Here is a 24,119-nt window from a genome sequence, read left to right on the forward strand (position 1 = left end):
GAGGAGGGAAAATAGGGAAGTCAATGGCTTCTGGAACGCAATTCTATTCCACTCAGGGACCGAAGTGTCGACGTCGTGGTCTTCCAGTAGCCAAGTGTCTCTACTTGCGGTCAACTTTTTATCTCTTAAGGTGAGTACATCTTGCTGCCGAGCCTTGTCCTGATCGGTGGCATCAAGAACATTGAACTCACTTGGCTCACTATTGACCTCCAATCCTTGGGAGTCACCGTCACCAGTCGCGATAGATATACCCACCTCCTTGGGATCAAATGGCTGGTTGCGGATAACTGTTTGCTTAGAGAATGGCCCAATAACCCCCAAGGTTTCGCTCCCTATGAGTGCGAAATGCAACGATAGTGTCGAGACAGATTTGCATGTCAAACTCGTACAGGAAGACCTCGACAAGGCCGTTTGTTCCCTTGCTTGGATTTCACAGCGGTCCGTAGATAGCAGAGAAAGGCCGAGCTAGTCCTGGTATCCCTCCCGGTAGTCATCGGAGGGAAACTAGTTAGCGACCCCCTTTAAGGCTGGGAAGGACTGAACAGCATCGATGTGAGTGCTATCTCAACATTCCGAACATGTCGTATGATCGTGTGGTCAGCGCCGGGCAAGAGGGAAAGGGACATGCATGATTACAAAGAAGACGAGCTGGCGATGGGTCGACCATACGGTCGGCATGAGCCCGGAGGACCAGTAACGCGTCTCATCAGTACTGTGTAAGAGTCATGGAAGCGAGATGGGTGAGACGAGAGGCTTCAACGGTAAAGCCTCCGTAATGTTATGTGAAGCCACATTCTTGGCACTCCACAGGGACCGCCGAAGTGCGCACATGCGCCACACGAGGCTAGTGGTTGTGGTCACTGTTACTTTCTGGCCGTTCCATAATGTCGACGGGTTGATCAAACACGGAATCACCACCTTAGGGCCTTGTCAACATAGCGGCTATGTCGTCAGTGCCAGAGAGGCTTGAAGTATGAGTCTGCCGCCTCACCTGCCTAAGGAATTGGCATAATGACTCAATCACGTCAACAAGCCTTTCAACAAGTAAAGACTCCCCAGCCTCTACATCGGTACCACCCCATGCTGATCAAGCGTAGCTGCGTCCTCCATGCGTCGAGCTTAGCTCCGTTGCACTCAAGTTCAAGGCAAATCAGGCTTCGGCGAAGGCAGTCCTGCTGGCGCTGGAGCGGGTTCACCATACCCTGCAGCTACTTGCAATTGAGAATCTCCTCGACGAGAAATTGGCAGAGTATGCCTTCTTCCCTCTTACCCACATCTTCAATCAATCCCAGCGCCTGTCTTCCCGGAGTCTGGAGCTGGCCGTCAGGTGCGTGCAATTCCTGGTCTCGAAAGGATGGCGGGAGAAGCTCGTCCCGGAAATGTCAAAGCAGCTGCTCATTCTCATGGGCTTGCTCGTCTCGAGAAATCCCAAACAACAGGTCGAACCCGCAACGGATGAACTCAAAGTGGCGGCGTTTGAGTGTATGTCGAGCCTCGTTCATCAAGGCTCTTCTGCGGCATCTGACTTCTTAACGGGCGTTGGCCACAACAACATTGTCGACCAATTAGTCTATCAGCTGCTCGAGGCGCTGACAGATGCATCTTCTGAGCTTGTCCAGATCAGCGCTGCTCATGCTCTTTTTGAAATCCAGCGTGCCATCAAAGACAAAGCCTTGATAGCCAGCCTTTTACCTCGAACCGTCTCCACCTTGGTCAAAGTCCTTAGACCCAGCACGCAAGCCAGGCGAACGAGGAAGGTCCTTGTGGCTTACCTGCGACTCTTGACCGATATCTTGAAAAGGGCCCTTGCTGATGAGGTCGTTGATCAAAACCTGGCCGAGGTAGGCGCTTCCCAGTCATCGAGGACGCTGGGCCCAGACGGTGTTGTGGTACCTGACAAATCCTGGCTGGATGCCACAACTCCTCAAGTCGACCTGGCGTTGGTTCAGGTGGTCAAACTCAAGACGCATGACGGTTCTGACGTTGCTGATGCGCTCCTCGACCTCTGTCTGACGGTGATCAATGACTGTTCGCAGACTCTCGCTCGCTCGGTTCCTCTCATGCTCGACACGCTGGCAGTTCTTTGCGATTCATCCAATGAGTCAAAGGCTAGTGCAGTATTGAAGCACCTGGTAACATCGAGACCCGAGCTGGCAGAAGTCCTCAGTGCCAAGTTTTACGACTGGACACAAACCTTACCCAGGGTAATGCAGGGCAACGATGACAAGCCTAAGCAGCAGTTGCTTAAGCGAGTCGCAACATCTTTCAAGGTGCTTACAGATACTTTTAATATGCCTAGTGCAGCAACATCTAGAGTTACTTCTGTGTTGATTGACACGGTTGCAGCCGCCATTGGCTCAAGTACCAAGAAGTCGAAACTTATCAGCGAAACCGTACAGATCCCCGCAACTGAACTTGTTCAACAATCTAAAAGTCTGCAAAGGCAGTTCCTACCCGTTCTTCTAGGTCACCAGAGCCAGTCATCCTCAAAACAGGAATTAGGACATCTGATTGCCTCCCTCAAGACACATCCCCTCAGTCAGCAGATTATACGGGGTCTCGTCGATCATCTACATGATCCTGATATCAACAGGAAGCTATCGGCAGCCTGGCTTGCCTTGCAATTTCTTGAGTCGAACGAAAGTCAGGCGTTTGACGTGCTGACATTAATCGAGGACGATGTCTCCGCGTCGGATCTGTCGGTTTCCCGTCCTTTCCTCATCGCTGACTTGTATTCAAACGCACTGCCTTTCCTGACGGAATACCCTGACACGATCCATGAAGACGGCACAGATTGGCGGCTTGTTGCGTTATCACTGGAAAGTCTCGTGCTGCAAGCATCTCAGCTCGGTCAGTCGTACCGCCCTGAGCTGATAGAGATACTGTTTCCGCTACTGTCCCTGTTGGGTTCCCACAATGCACTGCTCCAGCAGCATGCTATGACGGCCTTGAATATCTTGGCCACAGCATGTGAGTATGATTCCGTGGCTTTCATGCTGGTTGATAATGTGGACTACTTGGTCAACGCGGTTGCACTCCGGCTCAACGCTTTTGACGTTTCAAGGACTAGTCTTCAGGTCGTCACGATGATGGTTCGCCTTTGTGGTGCTAGACTCTTACCGCACCTCGACGACCTGATTGGCAGTATCTTTGGCGCTCTTGATAGTTTCCACGGCTACCCCGACCTCGTTGAGCAGCTGTTTGATGTCCTCCGGATGGTCGTGACGGAGAGTTCGAAATCTACCTGTGTCCTCCCGGTAGAAGCCGGCCAGATAGCCGCAAGTCGGAAGGACAAGAGAACCCATGTGTCGTGCCTGGATGACGTCCTTGGTGACTTGAGGACAAGAAGAAAGAGGAAGAACAGGTCCGATGCAGAGGATGATCTCATGACTACGACACCTCATCGGCCATGGACCACGGCCCAGGACGGTGCTGTTGATGCAGAGCAAAACAGTCACGAAGAAGTCCAAGAGAGCGGTGATGATGAAGGGCCACTAGAACATACCCACAAGAAAGAGGAACCCAAAATATCGAAGTCGCACCAGCTTCTACTCAACATTGCGCAATCCACAGTACCTCACTTGTCTTCACCCTCTCCCAAGGTCCGTCTCACTTTGTTGGAGCTCCTGCAAGACGTATGTCCAATACTGGCACTCCATGAGAACACATTTCTGCCTTTGGTCAACCTGATCTGGCCAGCAGTCGTGGCGAGGCTTCTTACCACGAACGACGAAGCTGCCAACGATGCAGCTTTCACCGTTAGGGCTGCAGCTACCACAGTAAGGGTCATGTGCCGTGGCGCGGGAGATTTCATGGCCAGCCGAATCGAAGACATCTTCGGGGAGCTCGAAACCCTCTTCAAGAAAATCTTTTCGAGCGTGGTAGGACCAGAGAAGAGCTCCAAGCCAGTCGCGCTGCTCAATGCCCCCGGAGGATCACCATCCGCGCTCACGAATAGTCCTTTGGTCCCAAGTCACCAGAGCCTGATGACTGGTGCTCAACCTGCTATTTTTTCTTCTCTAGATGGTGCCAGGTCTTCCAAAGGGCAGATCTTGGAAGCCCTCGTCGACTTGCTGGTCACCATTCTCCGAGACGTCCGGCTTTCCGATGACAACGCAGACACAGTCTTCCAACTTCTGGGCTCATTTAGGCACAGGGAAACAGTACGAGACGCGCTGCTAGAGTACAACGAGGATGCCGTTTGGCTGCTGGAACATCATCCAAGCTGATCAGATCAGGGCTGGAAATGCGGCATCCCCAACAAGGTTTGGGCCATGAGGGAATTACGCATTGACAAGGACGTGATGAGCCATGTCTGGTCCAAGGACTTCAAGCCACTTCGCAACTCAGTATTCCGATGTCCTCGCTGGTAGGCAGCAGCATTTTTGTGATTTCACAACCGGGGATTGGATTCTCCCAAAGAGGCATTTCCGACATCCGGAGTTAAGGGGCCCTGGAAACGGTCCGAGCTCCCACAAGCTCACGAGGCTATGTGGCCCAGATGGGATAAGGTTGCGAGACAGCCAAACTCAAATTCACCTAGCAATGAGATCCTTTATGCGCGCCCGTGGAGATATGAAGATTGTCGGGCTCAAGCGAGCAGAGGCAGAGAGACATAAATCATGGAAGAGCGCCATGACCGAAGCACCTCTTCCATTCAGCTGCCAACATCCCGTCATCTACCCTCCTTGAACGACCACCAGAGCAACGAGACTTGTGCCAAAGACTCTTCCTCATATTCATTACCCATCCGTCGTTGACTTTGCAGAGCGCGGTCCCTCGTCCGACAAGATGCCAGGAATCATCCAATTCTTGGGCGGCCAGTTTTCTACACCGCCCATGCCTCAGACCGACCTCACGGGAAGAAGTATTTTGGTGACGGGCGCCAATACTGGGCTTGGCCTTGATGCCGCCCGGTTACTGGCGCGGATGAATTGCACCACCATCGTGCTCGCCTGTCGAAGCCTGGCGAAAGGAGAAAAGGCCAAGGAAGCCGTCCTGCAGTCCTTGCCCAACGGTCACAAACAACCGACCATCGTCAGCCTCGAGACCGATTTGACCTCGTTCTCGAGTGTGGTCGCATTTGCTGAGCGTTGCAAGGACCTTCCAAGACTTGATGCCGCAATCCTCAATGCGGGGGTTCTCCTGGAAGAATTCAGCTTGGCAGAGGGATATGAGACGACAATCACCGTGAATGTGATCTCGACGTTCCTCCTGGCCACCTTGCTCCTCCCTACCCTGCGTTCGTCCGCAAAGCGATACAACATCACTCCCCACATTGCCATCGTCGGGTCGGCGGTCCATTTCTGGGCCAACGACAAAGATCTTACCACTCCCGCCGACGGCGAAATCCTCCGATCCCTATCTGATCCTAAGAAGGCGGACATGAAGGGGCGCTACTACCTCAGCAAGTTACCGGTCATGCTGCTGGTGAAATACTTGGCGACAGTGCTAACGAAGTCGACTGAGGAAGACTCCAACGACAAGCCATTGGTCATCATCAACAACGTCGCCCCCGGGTTTTGCAAGACCGACCTGTTCCGTACTAATGACGGCGTTATGGTCAAGGTCATGAACAAGGCGATGGGCAGAGAAAGCGAGCACGGAGCGCGCACGTTGGTGCATGGCGCTGTTGCTGGGCAGGAGTCCCATGGGCAGTATCTCAGTGAATGCCAGGTCAAGAAGTACAGCGCGTTTGTCAAGAGCGCCGAAGGTGATCGAACTGCGAGGAGGCTCTGGCAGGAGTTGAGCGCCATATACGAGGGACTCAAGCCGGGGTGTACGCAGGCGTGGTGATATCTTCAGTGAAGGTTATTTGAAAGGATGACCGAGACTTCATTATGTGATGCGAGCGATTCAACCGACTGCTTATTTTCAGCGTTATCCCCGTCACTCAGTCACTTGGCGGGAGGCCCGAGGGGCGAAGTGGCGCTTTACTGCTTGGAGACTGGGTTGTACATATTGTACGCATGCTGTGGGGTTGATTTCTGGCGTACACCTCGTGTCCATTCGTGTCCAGGCTCGAGTCTGGTCTTCATTGTGCATTGAATAGTGGTTCTGTCTTGATGTCGATGCGTTGTATATGCAATTACCGCTGATCAACTTCATACATCTCGCTCTCAACGCCGCAGCGCGATCAGCATCACCATCAATATTGCTGTATCTGCTTCCACCCCGACTTTCGCCACTTGATATATGCAAGCCATCCGCAGCTCTGAAGCCGCCGGGACTTAAGATTGGATGTCGCCAGAATGTCCGACTTCTTCTCTCTGACTCATAAGTTCCGCGCCAGTATTGATGGGCAACCGGCTGGAGTCGACGGCAAGTCCAGGAGGCGCAATCGGCAGCCTCTATCCTGCGCGCCCTGCCGCCTGAAGAAGCTGAGATGCGACAGAGGCCATCCATGCGAGACGTGCGTCAAACGGGGCAATCAAGCCAGCTGCTCATATGGCAAACTCGCTTCCGCAAAGGCTTCCGACACCGCTGCCAGGAGCGCGACCCGAGGACGAGCTCAAGAGCGGCTCGGACGCCTAGAACAACTCGTCATGCAGATGGTTGATACAAGTACCTCCAACGGCTCGAAGCCCAGTCACAGTAACGAGTCCGACACTGGCGCCAGCACCGACTCGTCAAGGGACAACGATGCGACGGCTCTCCGAACCGGTATTGCAAAGGACGGGCATCTGCAGTATGGGTCTGCCGAGTCTCGCTACGTCGGGTCAACTCACTGGTCTGCTATATTGGAAAGCCTCCAGGAGCTCAAGTCTGCACTCGGCGGCACCACCGACGGAGGAGACCAGGCTGCTGGCGCTGAGCTGGATGAAGCCGATGAGGTTGAACTTCAAGACACGGACAGTCTCTTCGGCCCAACCAGCCACGTCTCTATCGCGCAAATCCTGGCTCAAGCCCTTCCGCCACGATTACAGGTCGACCGGCGCCTGTCCACCTACTTCAACAGCCGCTATCTCGTCATACCATTGATCCACACGCAACAATTTCAACGGCAATACGAACAGTTCTGGCGGACACCGCTCGAGACCCCGCCTCTCTGGATCTCCATCCTGTTCTCCATCTGTTGCTTGTCCGCCGGCCTGTCCGAGGCCGTAGGGTCTGGGCCGACCACGCCGGAGGACCAGCCTAGTCCCCGCGTGAGCTTCCTGCATGCGGCGTGCCAATGTCTTCAACTTGGCGGCTTCACACGACCGAAGCGCTACGTTGTCGAAGCCCTCGGTCTCTATGCTCAATGCAAGTACATGTCCACGCTGGACCCATCGGGCGAAGTTGGCCTGATCTTCTCCCTCGCCGTGCGCCTGGCCTATCGCTCCGGTTATCACCGCGATCCCTCCCAATTCCCTCATATCTCCGTGTTTGAAGGTGAAATGCGACGGAGAACCTGGGCCATGTGCCGGCAGTTCGATCTCATGGTGTCCTTCCAACTGGGCCTGCCGAGTCAAATCCCCCCAAACAGCTGGGATACGCGGAACCCTCGCAATTTGTTGGACACGGATTTCGACGAGGACACCAAAGTGCCACCGCCGTCCAGGCCCGAAACCGAAGCCACGCAGCTCCTGTACTTCATCGTCAAGGCCCGCCTGATGACCACGTTTGGCAAAGTCTGCGCGCACGCGCTTTCCTTCGGGGCCACCGAGAACTATGCCCAGCAAGTCATGGATCTGGACCGAGAAGTCCGCGCCACGTACGCGACGGTGCCGAAAGTGCTGCACGTCAAGCCCATGTCCCAGTCCTTTGCCGACCCGAGCTATCTCACAATGGTCCGCACGAATTGTGAGTTTCTGTACCAGAAGTCGCTCCTGGTGTTGCACAGAAAATGCATGACCCAAGGCACGCACCCGGCGTCGACGCAGGCGTGCACCGACGCGGCGATCGCCATCACCAGACACATGCTCGACCTGCACAAGGAGTTTAAGCCCGGCGGTCAACTGTTTAACGACAGGTGGATGCTCAGTTCGTTCACCATGAACGACTTTTACCTCGCCGGCATGGTCTTGTGTCTCGAAGTGAGCATGTGGAAGAAAGCCAATCCCGCGATCGACATCCACGCCGATGAGAAGATGAGAGAGCAGTATATTATGCTTAAGGACTCTTTCGCCATCTGCGAGGAGTTGAGTGCCACGAGTACCGAGGCGAGACGCGTAGCGGCTGTGTTGCACCAGGTCCTGGGCGAGGAAGCCTCTTCCACGGGAGGATCTTCCGGACCCAGCACTGGCACCGGCACCAGCACCAGCACCAGCATCAGCACCAGCGCTGGCAGACCATCCAACCCATTCGCGCAGCCCGGAAAGTTCATGCCCTCGGCAATGTTCCCCATGCAATACGACTTTAGCTTGGCCTCGGCCTCTCCAACGGTGCCGAACGGATCACAAGGGCGAGGGCAGGGCCATCCCCTCCGCGAGAACCTATCCAACTCGTCCGACACGATGGACGCGACTTTTCTGCCCGGCATTACCAGGGCCGCCGGGGTAGCAGACTCCTTCCAAAACCTCATGCCGGGCATCAACAATCCTGTGCCACTCGGCGGGAATTCATTCTTGAGCTTCTTCTCCTTCAGCCCGGCGTCCTACGCAGGCGGTAGCGGTCATGGCATGTCGAATGCGTCCGCGACAGCGTCCGATCCGCAGACTTTTGATGCCACACCGAGCATGGACATTGACTGGCCCCTCCTTGATCAGTGGATGGCCCTCCCCAACATGGTTGATATGCTCCCCTTCCATGACGGCACGGGCGCCGTCACGCAGGCGTTTGCGGGATCTTCCGGTATGTTCCAAAACCAGCATCAAGATCAGCGACCCAGATCGGAGAACGAGAACCTGAACGGGACAAGCAACAGGAACGGCACGAGGAATTGGGATGAAACCGACAACAAGACCGAAACCGACCCCGCCGCTCTCGATACCGATACGGCTTACCCGCCCCTCGCGGACGCCCAGACAATGACCACCAACGGTGAAGGTCGACCAGCCACGGACACGGACACAGAATGGACGAGCACGCCGTACCCGTTCCTAGGCCACGAGAGCGAGGCCAGCACAACGAGGCATGATGGAACGGGGCCGCCTACAGCTTCGACGTCGACGTCAGGTTCGCTATCAGTATCGTCTGGGAGTGATCATGGGCGCGGACATGGACGAGACGAGACTGGAGTGACGGGTCCCAGAGCGCTGCCGTTGGATTTGAGGCTGTGGTCGCGGCGGCACGGGGCAGGACGGACACAAGCACAGACACACCGAGGGGGAGGATACCCTATGTATTGATCGATTTGCGTGTATCTGTGCATATGCATGTGCGTGTTGGTACACCCATACCCATACCCATACCTATACTCGTAGATAAAGGTACAGGTACAGGTACAGGTGTAGCATAAGTTACCCAGAGTATACTGTACTTTAGTAGAGATAGTAGATTCGCGGACTCAATCCATACTCCGTACTCAACCTTACGTGGTACATGTACTCAGTGCACCGTCCATGCGTGGGGAGCGATGATTGACTTTGATCACCGCGTCCGGTGGCTACTGATACTTTATTTGCTGAACATTACGGAGTACATGATATCACCTTTTACATCCCAAGTTATCAGCATGTCCCGATTCCACCCCTTTTACGCCCTACATTCTGCATAACCGCCAGTACGGCGCACATTCCGTTTCGTCCCCTGTGCTACGCGGATCCCGCGATGATGGTTGACGTGATGTGGATGAATTACATACGTTTGGTTCCCCCTGCCAACACTATCTCACCTATACCCCGTGTGTTTTTACTTGTGCTTGTACTTGTGCTTGTGTTGAACGCCTTGAATCCGCCCGACCCCGTGTCTGGGTATCATATTTTTATCGTATCACATCATCTCGTGCCCTACCATGGCCATGACAAGTCGTATCATGCCATGTACCGAGTAGAAGAGCATGGATAGGCCACGCCACGCCACGCCTTCCAACGCCTTGCAATGCCAAAACATGAACGATGAGCCAAATGCTGCGGGTGAGACTGCTGGGTATACCACTGCACTGCCGCCGCCACCACCTCCACGCAATCTGCCAAATGTTCAAGGCTCCCGCTTGACAGCACCCTGCATGCGCTTCCGTTCCTCGTCCCTCGCCTTCCACGCCTTCCTGATGTCGTTGGCGTGGTCGAGCAGATCCTGCTCGGTGACGTGGCTCTGGATGCTCCGAATGACGCTCCTGTACACCTTGATGTGGTTGGACTGGTCCTTGTCATGCCTGAACCGATGGTACCGCCACCTCTGCTGGTCGTCCTTGGCGGCCTCGACGATGATGTCCTGCAAGGGATGGCCCAGAGTTTTCCATTCCCCGTATTCGTGCGGTTCGACATGTAGATCGTCAATGTACGAGTACTCGTTCGAGCCGTGGTGGATGTACAGGCAAAACCGTGTGGGGAAGGCGTAGTAATCCGGCTGGGGGGAGCGGTCCGGGTCGTCCGGGTCGGGGTCTACGAGCGGCCACTCGATATGTAGAAGAAAATCGACCGTGTTTTCGGCAGGGGGCTTCCACTTGAGGATGTGCTCGTCGGTGCCCGTCTTGTAGGGGGTGTTGCGGCACGTGAAGATCAGGCCGTCGTTGCCATGCAGCTGCTTGACCTTGGGGATGATCTCCTTGAACATTTTCTCGAGGCCGTAGCTGAACTCGGTGGCCTTGTCCTCGAGCACGAACGGCCGTGGCCGGTCGGGTTGTTGCCTGTACATCTCCTTGTAGGGCCCCAGGACGTGGGACTTGAAGTAGGCGAGCCGCTTGTCGAGCGGCCGCTGCATGAGCACCTGCTTGTCCAGGACCAGGCAGTCGAACACCAGGAATTTGATGACCGGTGGCCGGTCCGGGTAGCGGTCCTCGACCAGCTCGCCGTCCAGGATGGTGTCGGTGTGGAAGCGCTCAAAGGTCTTGTCCTCGTGGTGCGGGAAGTGCAGGTACGGCACGAACCAGTAGTCGTTCTTGCGGTCGATCAGGTAGTGGATGTCGTGCTCGCCCTCGCGCGTCAGGTACATCAGGTAGCGCAACCCGTCCGTCTTCTCGCACACGTAGTAGTCCTGCGTCTTGAGCTCTTGGATGTGTTCGGCCGAAAAGGACACGGGTTGCGCGCCGGGGAACGAAAGGTTGCGGCCGCGGCCCAGCAGCTGCGCGACCTCGCGCTGGAACTCTTCCTGCAGGCCTGGCGTGCGGCCGGCCCAGATGCCACCTATGCGCTCGAGGAGGGGGTTCGCCTCGGGACCCGCATGCCCGTCCATGGCTGCGCGGGGAGAGGTAGGCGCGGGTACAGGTAGTCCGTGAAGAAAGGTGTACTGTATTCTGAGATCGCAGGGATGCACGGATGGGATTTAAGTTGCAGATGGAGTCCGCCGGACGCTCGCCAAGGCCAGATCCCCCCAGGATGGCGAGGCGGAGGCAACGAGTCTCCATCCCCAACTTCACTCGTATGGGCCGTCATGACTCGACACGGCACCTCGAGAACTCCCATGGGCTTTCGCATGTCTGAATGACTGTAGACTACACATTCATCTAAGCACATCCTCACTATGGCGCCAGACGGATCACCCGGTTTGTGTCTCCCCCAAGATGAGATGCACGGCGACTAACTTCCCATCGCAGCCTCGTCCCACTCCCTCCTCAGCGCAACCACCTACAAACCCAGCAAAGCGATCAAGAAGGCACCCAAGGCGCAACTGAAGAGGACAACTCTCAAAAAGGAGACGCAGGTCAATGGTGGGTACATGTCGTATGACCGATGGCCTCTATTAAGCGCAATTAGGTATTAAACATGTCGGCGACGCGCCGTCTCCCGAACTCCCCAAATTCGAAGGCGACACCATGGCCAACTTCCCCGCCGGCCATCCAGAAAGCCTCGAGACGCTCGTGTGCAAACACTGCAAGAAGTCAATCCTCCAGCGCACGGCCAAGGAGCATATCGCTCTATGTCTAAAGTCCAAGCAGGACAAGGCGCGGAAGAAGAAAGAGGCACGAGAAGCCGCACTGCGAGCCAAAGAGCGGGCCGAGAAAGTCGACGACGACGATGATGACGACGATGACATCCGCGGGCCCGGCAGAAAGGACGCGGCCAACGGCGGCGACGACGACGGCACGAAAAAGGGCAAGAAACGCAAAGCCGAGGGCGACGACGACAAAGAACCCAAGAAGAAGAAGCGACGAGAAGATCCCAAATCCAAAGCCGCGAAACCCAAGGGCCCCGTCGACGTGGAGAAACAGTGCGGCGTCACGCTTCCGAACGGGGTCCAGTGTGCACGGAGTCTCACATGCAAAAGCCACAGTATGGGAGCCAAGCGGGCTGTGCCTGGGAGGAGTCTCCCCTACGACATGCTGCTGGCGGCGTACCAGAAGAAGAACCAGGCCCGGCAGCAAAAGGCCGCGATCGACGCCAACGCCCCGGCTCTCTTCGACGACGAATTGGATCCCACGCTCAATGGGCCGGTCGACTCGGACGAAGAGAAAGACTCGGTCATGACGGCCATCTCCAGAAGCCTTGCGCGACCACAACCCCTGGTCACGCGCGAGCTGTTCCCCATCAGGCGCAAATATCCGCTCGTCCGGCTGAAAGAGATGTTGTCCAACGCCATGAGTGGCAACCGAAACGGTACCAGCATATTCAGCGTGCCTTCGGAGAGTGCTCGAAGCGCTGTTCCTCAGTCGACCATCAACGAGACCTTTCCCCCGTCGACTGTGTCGGCTTCGCCTGCTTTGACAGGGATCGGCTTGGCTCAACCAGGGCTCAAGGTGCCTCTTAGGAAGTCTTCGATCGACGTGGCTTAGATGCCTCAACTTTATATCAGTTTCGAACTGTGTTGTACCGGAGATATTCCCCTGAGGCAGAAGTGTGCTCGGGCGCAGTCGCTCACTCGCACTTCCTGAAGCACAAACTCGAATTCGTCCCGCCGAATCCAAAGCTGTTGGTCAGCGCGACGGTGATTTGGGCCTGTTGGGCTTCATTGGCAACGTAGTTGCAGTCGAAGTCTTCGGTCTTGAAGACGAGGTTGATCGTCGGGGGCATCACGTTCTGCCACGGATTCATGTTATTATTACGATACCCATATATTTCCCGTCCATTTCAGAACAAAGGACAGGGTGAATGAATAAAACATACCTCATGAATAGCCAAAACTGTAAACAGGGCCTCCACCGCACCCGCGGCGCCCAGGAGATGCCCGATTGCGCCTTTCGTGCTGCTCACGTTGACGTCCTTCGCGGCGGCTTTGCCCTGTTCACCCAGCATAAGCGCCTTGATCGCCTTGTTCTCCGCCTGGTCTCCCAGCGGCGTCGACGTTGCGTGTGCGTTGACGTAATCCACCTTCGAAGGAAGGATCCGCGCCTGTTTGAGCGCCTTCTTCATGGCGAGAAGGGCACCCCCGCCCTCTTCCAGCGGTGCAGTCAAGTGGTGCGCGTCGGCGGAGTTACCGTAGCCGATGAGTTCGGCGTAGATGCGCGCCCCGCGGGTTTTGGCGTGCTCGAGTTCCTGCGCGGTAGATCAACATGTGTCTTGCGCCGCTTGCGCGTGGCCAAACCTACCTCGAGCACCAGACAAGCAGCCCCTTCGCCAATCACAAAGCCCGCCCTGTCCTTGTCGAACGGCCGCGAGCTCTTTTCGGGCGCGTCGTTGAAAGCAGTCACCAAACTCCTCGACCTGGCGAATCCCCCGATCGCAAGCGGGTGGATACAGCTCTCCGCCCCACCCGCGATCATCACGTCCGCTTCCCCTGCCTGGATAAACCTCGCGGCATCGCCGACAGAGTGCGCTCCCGTGGTGCAAGCCGTCGTGACCGCATGATTCGGGCCCTTGAGACCATAGCGCATGGAAATATGTCCGGCGCCAAGGTTGATGAGCAGCCGTGGCACGAACAGCGGGTGGATCTTGCGATAGTTGTGACCCTGGGCGTAGGCGAGCGACGTGTCGTACAGGTCCGCGAGATTTCCTATGCCCGAACCGAGCGTGACGCCGGCCATCTCGGGGTCGAAATTGTTGCCATCCTTGAAGCCCGCGTCTTGGAATGCTTCCTCGGCGGCGGCGAGGGCGTATTGTGCGAACTGGGCGGTCTGGCGGATTTCCGTGGGGGAGAGGTGGTCTTCTGCCCTCCACACTCCGGCTTCAGCAGTCGAAGTGGTTTTCGGGGTATCAGGTCTGGAGACATCCCGGGGGACCAGACCGGCGACTTGACTTGGCAGTCCCCTAAACTCGTCGCCGAGGTGGCGGGTAGAGACGATGCCGCAGTGGCCGTCGAGCAGGCGAGTCCATATTCTTCTCACGCCCACTCCAAGCGGCGTGACGGCGCCCAATCCAGTCACCACGACTCTCCTCATGTCCGGCCGGGGTCAACTCATTATCCGCGCTTGCACAGTCTCGTGCCCCGTGGTCTAACACCTGCAAGAAGAATAATGTCAGTCGCGTCTTTGATGATTGCCCGATGCACGTGAAACAAGAGCCTTGCAGGACGAGTCTTCGACCAATCAAAGCGTCTGTCCTGGAGCAGGAGATGTCCGCACATTTCTCGGATCCGCCGTCGCTCCGTCTGCAGATTTTCCCGCCCACGACACCCACTGACGCCCTATTACTCAATGGATATCCATTAACGTTTTCCCTACCTACGGATCATACCTAGAACATGTTCTCTTCTCCATGTAAGTGTTTCCACGACTGATCTTTCTCCCGACATCGATTCTCGCCCCGTGACACCACACCGTGACTTCTGCCATGTTCCTTCTGTCGTTGTCGGTTCTCCTCCCTCTTCTCCCGTTGACTCGATGCTCTTTCTACGATAACCCGGAGCTTGAGATCCCCACCGAGTCCGGGACCCCGCTGGACGAACTGAAAGCGAAATGGGACTTTGATGTAAGTTTCCTCCTGCGAGTACTCGAGCCGCGAATTGGCACGTCGACAGGCACAAGTTGAACATTTCGGCAGTGGGGATTCTCGGGGATATCGACCTTTGCACATCTCCACCATGTAAAGTGTCTCACGACGCCATATGAACCATTTGATATCGGCATCATCGGCGCCCCATTCGACACGGCCGTAAGTTATCGACCTGGTAAGGATTACCCTCCTGTCAGTGCCCGGACTCTCGAGTCCAGCACACACAGTTACCTGCCAGCCATGTCGACTGGTAGTCTAACGGACATGCTCAGGAGCCCGCTTTGGCCCACGCGCCATCCGCGCCGCCTCAGCACGACAGACCTCCTTCCGGGGCTTCAACCACCGAGCCCATCTCAACCCGTATACCTCGTGGCCGGCGATCCTCGACTGCGGAGACATTCCCATCACGCCGTTCGACAATGCCCTGGCCCTGCACCAGATGAGCAGCGCCTACCTTGAACTTCTGTCCCGACGACCCCTGAGCTACAGTAACCCGGAAGGCCACGTTCATCCCAAGCTGATCACCCTGGGTGGAGACCACTCCATCGCCTTACCAGCCCTGCGAGCCCTGGAGAAAGTATACGGCCAGCCGATTGCCGTGTTGCACTTTGACGCACATCTAGATACCTGGCATCCCGGTGCCTATCCGAGCGCGTGGGCCGAGACGTGAGTTGCAATCCGCGGTGATATCGATGTTGCTATTTGCCCCCAAAAAACAAAAAAAAAAAAAAAACAAAAAAACAAAAAAAGAACAACGTCAAGTAAGTCGCGGCTAACAAGTACCTAACCCAGCCCAACGCAAGCCGACTTCACGCACGGTACCATGTTCTGGGTCGCCAGCCAAGAAGGCCTCATCAACAACGGCTCCTCCGTACATGCCGGCCTCCGCACCCGCCTTCTGGGCAACGACTTCCACGACTACGAGGACGACGAGAAGCAGGGCTTCCTGCGGATTGAGAGTGACGACATTGACGCGGTAGGCGTGCAGGGGATTATCGACCTGATTATGGAGCGAATGGGTGAGTCACGCGAAGCGAAGCACAGCAGAGCAGACCCAGCGCAGCGGAGCAAAGCCCTAGGGATCCTTCCGCGATCATTGACAAAATCCCCCACCACCCCGAACCCGTGATCTAACCTGCCGTGCTCCACAGGGACAAAAACCCCAGTCTACCTCTCCGTGGACATCGACGTTATCGACCCCGGCCTCGCCCCGGGCACGGGCACGCCCGAACCAGGCGGCTGGACGACACGCGAACTGATCCAGATCCTCCGCGGGGTCGAGGACCTGAACCTCGTGGGCGCCGACGTGGTCGAGGTGTCCCCCGCGTACGAGAGCGGGCATGGCGAGAGCACGGCCCTGGCGGGGGCGCAGGTCGTCTTCGAGATGCTCACGAGTATGGTCAAGTGAGTTGCCCTTCCACCCCTCTGAGGTTCTGCGTAGATCGCGTGCGGGGGTTTGTATGGGGTCCCAAGCATGCCCCCTCCTATATGCCCCTACGCACCAGGCGACTGTATCGTATCCGAGCGTGGATGAACTGCCTTCGCAGACAGAGTCGTATTCGTACGTCACATCAACGTCACCTCGCTAACCGCCTGTCTCCAATCTAGGCGGGGGTTGAAGGATCGCGGGGAATGGCAGCCCGAACGTGTCACGAAGCCGGGGAGGAAGATTGGTGGTCAGAAGGCCCAGAACACCGAGAAGCAGAAGAAGGTGGTGAGGGATGAGTTGTGAGGGGGCCGTGCGTTCCAGTACTGCCTATAGAGTCATGGTGAATGGTGGCTGAATCAAGATCAAGGTCAAGATCTAGGTCAAGATCAAGGTCAAGATCTAGGTCAAGATCAAGGTCAAGATCTAGGTCAAGATCAAGACCAGCGTCACGGCCGTTGCGTACCCTCGTAGAATCCGATCTGAGCTACACGATGTAAGCGAGAGTGCGTGGTACACTAGAGTTGGGGGTTCACTTGCTGTACGGAGTGCTAGAGTCTACACTATGACTGCCTGCTGGATACTGTACATGCTGCGAGTCCACGGCCGAGACAAGGTTATGATGATTCATCCTGTCAAGGAGAGGTCCACAGCCTCTATGGATCGCGCCGAAAGACTGAGAATCCGAGCACTTTACGCTGGGTTTATGGCTCTCTCGGCATATATGCTTGTCATGAACGTAGAGGGCACGGGGTTCATGACACATAAGGCGTCAGTTAATATAGAACTCATGGAAACGAGGACGCAGAAAGTACAATCGCCACATTGTGTCCGGCTTGAATCTCTTGTCGCATTCATCATCTCCGGTCTACGAGGTATATATGTACTGTCTCCCTCTCCCAGTCACTGCGACTAGGTCAACCGTCGCTCCACTCCTACTACGTACGACTTTTCGCAAAGTCTGGCCGCGACCCGCCTGTCCTGTCTGACATCGATCTATGCTGTGTCGCCCATCCATACACTATAACAAATGCCGTCTACTTTTACACGGAATGGGCGCTTGTCTTGGCCACAATCGTCATCGTCCCTATCGCAAAGTGGAACCTTGGAAAGAGCAAATGCATAACATCTCTCATGCAAGTCGCCGAGCGTAATCGGATCCGTCCGTGGAATGACTCGATGTCACCACCTCCAAATGCTGGTAGAAAACGTCGTCCGCCAGATCCTGTGACAAAACACATCGTTTGTCCTCCGTCCGGCGCCATGCTTTTGAGAAGAGAGTGGAAAGTTGGAATCGTCAAGCGTCAAGAGTCTTCTGTCGCGTGCCATCGTGATTCGAGGGAATGGGCATCATCTGTCCTTCAAAAGTTGTACTTCGTCCCCTGCCGCGTGTCATCGTGATTCGGGAGAACGGCCACCTGGTCGGTCAAAAGTTGTACCTCGTCCGTCCTCAAAAATTGTACCTCGTCCCCTGCCTCGTTACCGGCTTTCCCTGACGGTTTAAAGGAGCCGCCTCGGACCGTGTACTCGACCTCGTCACCTTCTCATCTTCATAGCTGACGTTCTTCCGTCCTCGTGCTCGCGGTTTCGGCAAGGGCTCAACATGTCGATGTCCCAACTCAGCCAAGGCACTTGAGTTCCTCCATCGGAGGCACCGATGCGTCTTGTCGCTCACGTACGTCTTGGTCCGCGTCGTCATCCGGGTCGATGGTTCCTCAGATTCTTCTTCACGGGGCGCAAGATATGCCGCTCGCTTCTCCATGTGTTTGATGATGGCGTCTCGCTGCATGTTGAGCTCCTTCTTCAGCTTGAGTTCCCGGACCCCGCGCGAGTCTAGCCACCCGATGAGCATGTCGAGTTCTTCCGCCGTCTCGTAGAAGCCCCACTCCTTTGCCGAGTTCAAGTTCGTTGAACCTTCCTCGAGTTTCTTTCGCTCGGCCGGCGTCATTTGGAAGCGTCGATAGTAGGCTTGCTTGTCCGCCTCGCAGATATCGATGAAACCCTCACGTTCCATGTCGTCGGGTCCCTGTATCCATATCCGACCGTTAGCGTACCCTGCATCAGCCGTAGAACTGTCCGGCAGTCCGCCATGAGGCATCGCGTTCCTCTCGAACCACCAGTATCGATTGCAGAATCGGTCTTTGCCCAAGACCCGCGTCCGAGGACAATCTGCTTCACGCAAATCACCATCGACGATAATGATGTTCTCCTCGGCCTGCTCAATCTTCTCACGCTCCTTTTCGATCTGCTTGAGCACCTTCTGATACTCCTTGCTGCCTTTGTTCTGCTTCTCTTCTTTTGCCTTTTTATTCCGTTCCTGTTCCTCCTCGCGTTTCCGCTTCCGCTCGGCCGCCCTGTCAGCACCTCGACGCAGTGATCGTGTAACAACAGGATCCTCGTCCTCAGAATCTGGAATAGAGACGTCTTCGTCTTCAACCTTGGTGTTCTCCATCGCATCTTCGAGTTCAGGCATGGGAGAAGGGGACTTTTCAGGCTCGGGCGCGAGCAGTCTGCGCTCGATCTGTAGCTCCTTGAGTCTAGCCATAGCCTCCTTGCGGGCTCGCTGATGTTCGATCTTGATCTTTCGGTAGTGAGTCATGGTGTTGCTCATCTCTTCCAAGAAGTTCTTGACGATCTTTGTCTCGAGGAATAGCTGGCAGATGATCTGTAGTGCTTCAGCACGGAGATTGATATCCATTGTCGAGTATTGTATGCGGGCCGTGTCTATCGTGGGCTCGGCGTCCAGGGGAGCGAGATGCGACAAGATTTCGTTGCAGATGCGCGTCACTCTCGGTCTACCGGCAAGCTGATGCAGCAGCCCGACCATTACCAGCTCCCAGCCACCATCTTTCAAATCTCGCTTCTGAAGTCTTTCAACCCAACCGTAATCCAGGAACATCTCAGCTGCACGATGGTCAACCATTGGCACATCTGGCTGTGGTTCTGGTTCGGGCTCAGCAAACTGCACCTTATTAAGGCTGCTCCTCGTCCGTTTTGCCGGGTACTCTGGCTCAGGCGTGGGCGTTGGCGGTTTGCTTTCCTCTGCTCCTTCGTCTTCCTGGTCCTCCTCTCCTTCGTCCGGGTCAGGGAGGTCTGGAAGCGGGATTTGAATGGCGCCACCGTTGTCACTTTCTGAATTGACCAGTTGCTTTAGCACAGCGCAGTGGATCTCGACGAACAGCTCACAATCAGCTTCAGGCGATGAGAAGGACATGGCTTCCACGAAATCATCGAAGGTGAAGGAGTCCACCTTGAGTACCTGACAATACACATTGAGCGTATTCCATGTTTCGAGCAATAGACCGACGGTCTCCAGCTTCAGGCCTGGGATGACATGGCTCGACGATTTTGCATCGCTGCACTGCTTTTTGGTGACAAATCTCAAGGTTGGTCGATGGGTGCCGTCTCGGACTGGCTCCACGTCAAGGTCATCGATCGGATATTTGATGGGCGGCGGAGGGGGCGGGGGCTGAGCCATCACCCTGGCAGGTATCTGCTGTTGTGACATGGGCGGAGGATGATAATAGTGTCCATTCGAGGGTATGGGATGGGGGTAGCCAGGAACCTGATAGTAGTGGTCCCAATCTTGAGGCGGTGGCCCTTGCATGTGACTCCAGGAGCGTGGTAACAGACCGGGCTCATGCATCGCTTGTGGTGGGTAGTGCTCGTGATACGGCGACGGGATATGCGCCTCGACATGCTGGTGGTGCTGAGCCTGCTGGTTTTTCCGACCTTTTGCGGCAGGCTTCAGGTCAGGTAGTTTGGGGCTCTGCCAGACGCCAAACGAACCCTCTCCTTGTTCGGATTCTCGCTTCTTCTCCGCCTTCTTGGCTGCAACCTTATTAACGTGCTGTAGGTGTGGTGGTACGTTGGTGTCGATTCGGAATCGTTCAGCAATCTCTGGCTTGACCAGCCACGGAGCGCCAGTCCAACCCTCTCGCGTCACGGTATTCTTGATGAAGGAGCGCAGCATCTGCTTGGTGAAGACTTTCCGGTCCCTCACAATGTGGTTGTCGTCCACCAGCGCCTCCTCATCTGGACGGTCAATCAGCCGCACAAAGTATCTGGAAAATGCCTCTCTTGCCACGGATCCGTCTGGTCCCTTGACTTCTGCAAACTTGGCCTTGTCTCTCACCCGTCCGTTGAGGCGACTCGCATCGTCTAGTATGACAGTGACCAGCTCGCCCGGGTAGAAGTCGTTTTTGAAGTCGTTGAAGACATCCTCGACCAGGTTGTCGATGCGCGAGACGGTGGAGAACTGGACCCGGCGCAGGACTGGTTCTCGCAGCGCTTGAGGAAATGCTTCGTCAATCTCTCGTGAACCAGCCTGCTCGCTCCGCAGCGCATCGAAGAAAGTCAGACCAGAGCGTCCCGACACTTCGCAGGTGAATCTCTTGGACTTGAAGAAGTCCATGCGCTCAAGGTAGGCATCGTAGGATGTGAATACTTCATTTGACTCGCCAATAACCCAGACATCGGATTCCTGGTCGTCGATTTGAGGATGCGGTAGATACCGGACGGGTTTTCGTTTGAACAGGACCATCCCGACGGGCGGAGGAGGGTAAGAACAGCTGCAAACCTGACGGCGGGGTATGTGGAAGGGAGGAAGGGGTGCCGGCGAAGTATTTCACAGGGTTTGCGACCTAATATGGAGAGGCTGTCAGTGTTTTGCATGTGGCCAGGATTGCTCGTCTGTTCGACGCGGTCTGAGACCTCTTGCGACAGGTGTTGATCCTAGTAGACTTACATGCAACCAGACTAACGCGTCATTGAAGAGATAGTTTCAAGATTGCAAACGAAGGTAGGAGGGGTGGTGATGAAGTACGTGGAGAGAGCTGTCTGGTGGTGAAGAAGTAAGCGTGAAAGACAAAGGCTCAAACATGGAGGAGAAAACACAATCATGCGAGTGCCCAGAGTCCAGAGATCAGGACTAGAGAGAAGTCAGAGGGGAGCATGAGCATGGATGGCAAGTGGCAGAGTGGAGTGGATCCCCAGGGTTGTGCAGTGCAGTGGGCGGATGGCGTGGTGGCTTGCGGACGTGTGGAGCCTTGTGTGTACAGTAGTGGCTTGTATACAGAAGGTGAAAGAGACCATGCCTTGTCCGGAGTATGTCGATGCAATAATCATAGCCATCTCTGGTCCGAGTGGTGGAGCGCATACCGGCAACAGGGCGAGGCCAGGGGTGCAGCATAGAAGAGCAGGAAACAGCGCATGTAGCCGAGCTATACAGCTCCTGCCGCACGCGCGGATACAGTACCGCTGTTTACCTGCAGGACAAGCAGCATAGAAGAGCTCTGCTCAAGGGCGAAATGAAGCGTACTGTGTAAGTGGTGCACGGTAAACGGCGAATGCTGAATGGTGAATGGCGGACAATTGATCGAAACGCATCATGGCGAACCAGGGATCGGCCGCCAAGCCGAATGTGGCCCGCCGGCTACGGCCTCCTCCTTTGCCCGATTGGAGCCAATGAACGGCCACTGGACTCCTTGACTAGCCATGGTCACTCACCAATTCTGCTGCCCGGGGCTTTTCATGAGCGTAGTTGTACTCGTTCGAGTCAGCGTCACGAGCTGAGTTCAAAGCGACTATTTTTGCATCCCTAGGAGCACTCTGCAGGGAGTAATATTCCATAATCAGCCTCAGAGCCGACCCATCCTCGTCATATGCACCTGTATCCTGCCCTTACGGTGGCTGCGACGGCCGTACGTCTCCGCTAGTGGTGACTTGGAGTAGGGTTCATAACCACGATCACCAGCTGGCCCAACACGAAGGTACACGCGTCCCTCGCGTCACGAGGAGATCGGTTTCACGCAGTATGCAAGGCTGGTCTCCTTGTTGTACGGCTGTTCTAAATTATTGTGCATACATTTTGACCACTACGCAAGGTAGAATTCCGCAAGCTATCTCTCGGACAGATAACACACCATGAACCCCAACCACGAACCCAGCACTCCTATTGCCGAGTATGAGCTGATGAACATCAGCGGCAGAAATTGATATCTGTTCCCAAACACTACCTGGTGAAGTAGCGAGCAGTAAGCCATCAACGGCACTGCTATTGCAATGTAGAGTAGAGCGAACCGGTCCAACAAGAAGACTCTCCTGCGTGCCGGAACCGGGGCCAGCTGATCAAAGGCATACAGGAAGATGATCAGCCAGGATATCGTGTAGCCAACCTTGATGGGAAACTCGGCCGCGGTGAACAGCAGCGGAAACAATGAGACGTGACCTGCAACAGCCAAAGGACGGAAACTTGCTAGGTATGGCCGGTCCTTGATCGACAGCAGGCTGAACGGAATGATCACCAGCAGGATTGCCTTTTCATGGACATGCCAGCCAAACAAGAAAGACGCGTATCCACAAAGGGTGAGAGCGCCAACGAACGACTCCCAATTCGGAGTAAACCATAGTTTTGTCAGGGCAATCGTCTGAAACGCAAGTGTGAGTCCGAAGCACGTCTGAGCCGTAATATCCGGTAGAACAGCAAACGAGGTATCTCCAACCAAACCTCGGGTAACGCTGTGCACGGCCTTCTCGTCCACACTGAGACCAAGATAAGGCGCAGCAACGATTAGCACTCTGTCAAGGAAGGAGTATATCGCCCATGCGTTTGGTGCCCAATATGCGTGGCAGAGACCCCGCGCGAACGGAAACAGTCGGCTCTTCAGTTGGTCTAATTGACCCCATGCTGCGAAAGGCCCAAATGCCGCACCGAAGATGCCGATTACGCTTGTCCCGAGTTTGAGAATGTTGGTGAGCTGCGGCCGAAACATGTTGTTTGGGTGAAGACAATATGCCCGGAGTAGGTAGACGAAGTAGGCGGGCGCCAAATATAGGTAGATGTGTTTGAAACACAGCAGTACTGCGAAGAGGATGCCACTGAGCAACATAGTCGATCCCTTCCTTGCGAACACAATCGACAGGATCAAGATGCCATACAGGAAGCCATTGTACTGAAAGTGGATGTGGTCAATGATCAAGAAGCCGGGCGAGAGGAGAATGGATAATGACACAGCATGGCTCCGGCGTCGCGTCGAGGGCGGTGAAGACTCCGTGTATCTTCCTTGTTAGCTCGGTCTCTCAAAAAGGGAGTCAACCTACTTGTATAAAGCATAGACCAGGAGTAACTCTGTAATGATGACCGAACTCCGCTGAAAACATATGGTCGCCCAGGAGTCGTAGTTCAAATTCTGAACTTGCACCATTCCAGCATCAATCAGGCTGGCCGGCCATGACAGACACCATTCAAACACTGCGAAGGCCGGAGGGTAGTCCAGAGTCCATTCTGAGGTAGCCTGGTAAACCCGTCAGAGAGGACTGTACCACACGCTAGCCCTCAGCTATCCCGACCTCATAATACCACTTCTTCACGGGCAATGAGTGGGTGATGGCAAGCCAGTTCCGATGGACCTCGAAGTCTGTGGACTTGTACGCTGGGAATAGCAGTATCTTCAAGGCACCGGCTACAATGGCTGTCTGAAGCAACGAAGGCCATTGATCATGACCGGGTCTGTTTGGCTTCGGCTGCCTCTTTTCCTTGAAAAGTATTAGCCAGGTAATAGCGCAGACTCTCTAAACATGGCTGGAAGCTCACCGGAACGATTGGTGTCTTGTCACGGAACTGGTTCAATGATTGTGAGACGGCAGAGGCCATTGCGAAGAGGCACGTCTAGCTGGACCTGGAGGATGATGTCCCGGGCACGCACACACAGGTCGACTGTAGTTAAGGCCAAGACACGATCAAGGCCAATGCCGCACCGTACTGTGTAGAAGTGACGCCCCCATTGTACGGAGACGCACAGAGC

The 24,119-nt window shown here is 55.5% G+C and overlaps 9 protein-coding genes across 9 annotated transcripts; 5 read left to right on the forward strand and 4 right to left on the reverse strand.

The window, feature by feature from the left end:
- Nucleotides 1–1,011: 1,011 nt before the first annotated feature.
- Nucleotides 1,012–4,229, forward strand: A1O7_09307 (uncharacterized protein; the record flags this gene model as incomplete). Its single annotated transcript, XM_007763295.1, has 2 exons — nt 1,012–1,044; nt 1,098–4,229. The coding sequence occupies 2 exons, from the start codon at nt 1,012–1,014 to the stop codon at nt 4,227–4,229; spliced, it is 3,165 nt and encodes a 1,054-aa protein (XP_007761485.1).
- A 562-nt stretch (nt 4,230–4,791) lies between these two features.
- A1O7_09308 (uncharacterized protein) lies at nt 4,792–5,796 on the forward strand (the record flags this gene model as incomplete). The annotated part of the gene is made up of 1 exon (XM_007763296.1): nt 4,792–5,796. One exon carries the CDS (start codon nt 4,792–4,794, stop codon nt 5,794–5,796), a length of 1,005 nt encoding a protein of 334 aa, XP_007761486.1.
- A 455-nt stretch (nt 5,797–6,251) lies between these two features.
- On the forward strand, nt 6,252–9,272 carry A1O7_09309 (uncharacterized protein; the record flags this gene model as incomplete). Its single annotated transcript, XM_007763297.1, has 1 exon — nt 6,252–9,272. One exon carries the CDS (start codon nt 6,252–6,254, stop codon nt 9,270–9,272), a length of 3,021 nt encoding a protein of 1,006 aa, XP_007761487.1.
- A 790-nt stretch (nt 9,273–10,062) lies between these two features.
- A1O7_09310 (mRNA guanylyltransferase) lies at nt 10,063–11,256 on the reverse strand (the record flags this gene model as incomplete). The annotated part of the gene is made up of 1 exon (XM_007763298.1): nt 10,063–11,256. One exon carries the CDS (start codon nt 11,254–11,256, stop codon nt 10,063–10,065), a length of 1,194 nt encoding a protein of 397 aa, XP_007761488.1.
- A 288-nt stretch (nt 11,257–11,544) lies between these two features.
- A1O7_09311 (SAGA-associated factor 73) lies at nt 11,545–12,793 on the forward strand (the record flags this gene model as incomplete). The annotated part of the gene is made up of 3 exons (XM_007763299.1): nt 11,545–11,566; nt 11,618–11,731; nt 11,778–12,793. 3 exons carry the CDS (start codon nt 11,545–11,547, stop codon nt 12,791–12,793), a joined length of 1,152 nt encoding a protein of 383 aa, XP_007761489.1.
- Nucleotides 12,794–12,875: 82 nt separating this feature from the next.
- On the reverse strand, nt 12,876–14,335 carry A1O7_09312 (3-oxoacyl-[acyl-carrier-protein] synthase II; the record flags this gene model as incomplete). The annotated part of the gene is made up of 3 exons (XM_007763300.1): nt 12,876–13,037; nt 13,125–13,493; nt 13,547–14,335. The coding sequence occupies 3 exons, from the start codon at nt 14,333–14,335 to the stop codon at nt 12,876–12,878; spliced, it is 1,320 nt and encodes a 439-aa protein (XP_007761490.1).
- Nucleotides 14,336–14,726: 391 nt separating this feature from the next.
- On the forward strand, nt 14,727–16,296 carry A1O7_09313 (agmatinase; the record flags this gene model as incomplete). Its single annotated transcript, XM_007763301.1, has 5 exons — nt 14,727–14,864; nt 14,937–15,063; nt 15,161–15,554; nt 15,681–15,907; nt 16,040–16,296. 5 exons carry the CDS (start codon nt 14,727–14,729, stop codon nt 16,294–16,296), a joined length of 1,143 nt encoding a protein of 380 aa, XP_007761491.1.
- Nucleotides 16,297–17,764: 1,468 nt separating this feature from the next.
- A1O7_09314 (uncharacterized protein) lies at nt 17,765–20,857 on the reverse strand (the record flags this gene model as incomplete). The annotated part of the gene is made up of 1 exon (XM_007763302.1): nt 17,765–20,857. The coding sequence occupies one exon, from the start codon at nt 20,855–20,857 to the stop codon at nt 17,765–17,767; it is 3,093 nt and encodes a 1,030-aa protein (XP_007761492.1).
- Nucleotides 20,858–22,214: 1,357 nt separating this feature from the next.
- A1O7_09315 (dolichyl pyrophosphate Glc1Man9GlcNAc2 alpha-1,3-glucosyltransferase) lies at nt 22,215–23,968 on the reverse strand (the record flags this gene model as incomplete). Its single annotated transcript, XM_007763303.1, has 4 exons — nt 22,215–23,373; nt 23,416–23,609; nt 23,665–23,850; nt 23,909–23,968. 4 exons carry the CDS (start codon nt 23,966–23,968, stop codon nt 22,215–22,217), a joined length of 1,599 nt encoding a protein of 532 aa, XP_007761493.1.
- Between the last annotated feature and the right edge of the window lie 151 nt (nt 23,969–24,119).

This window comes from Cladophialophora yegresii (assembly GCF_000585515.1).
Source record: "Cladophialophora yegresii CBS 114405 chromosome Unknown aczIN-supercont1.7, whole genome shotgun sequence".
Lineage (NCBI taxonomy): Eukaryota > Fungi > Ascomycota > Eurotiomycetes > Chaetothyriales > Herpotrichiellaceae > Cladophialophora > Cladophialophora yegresii.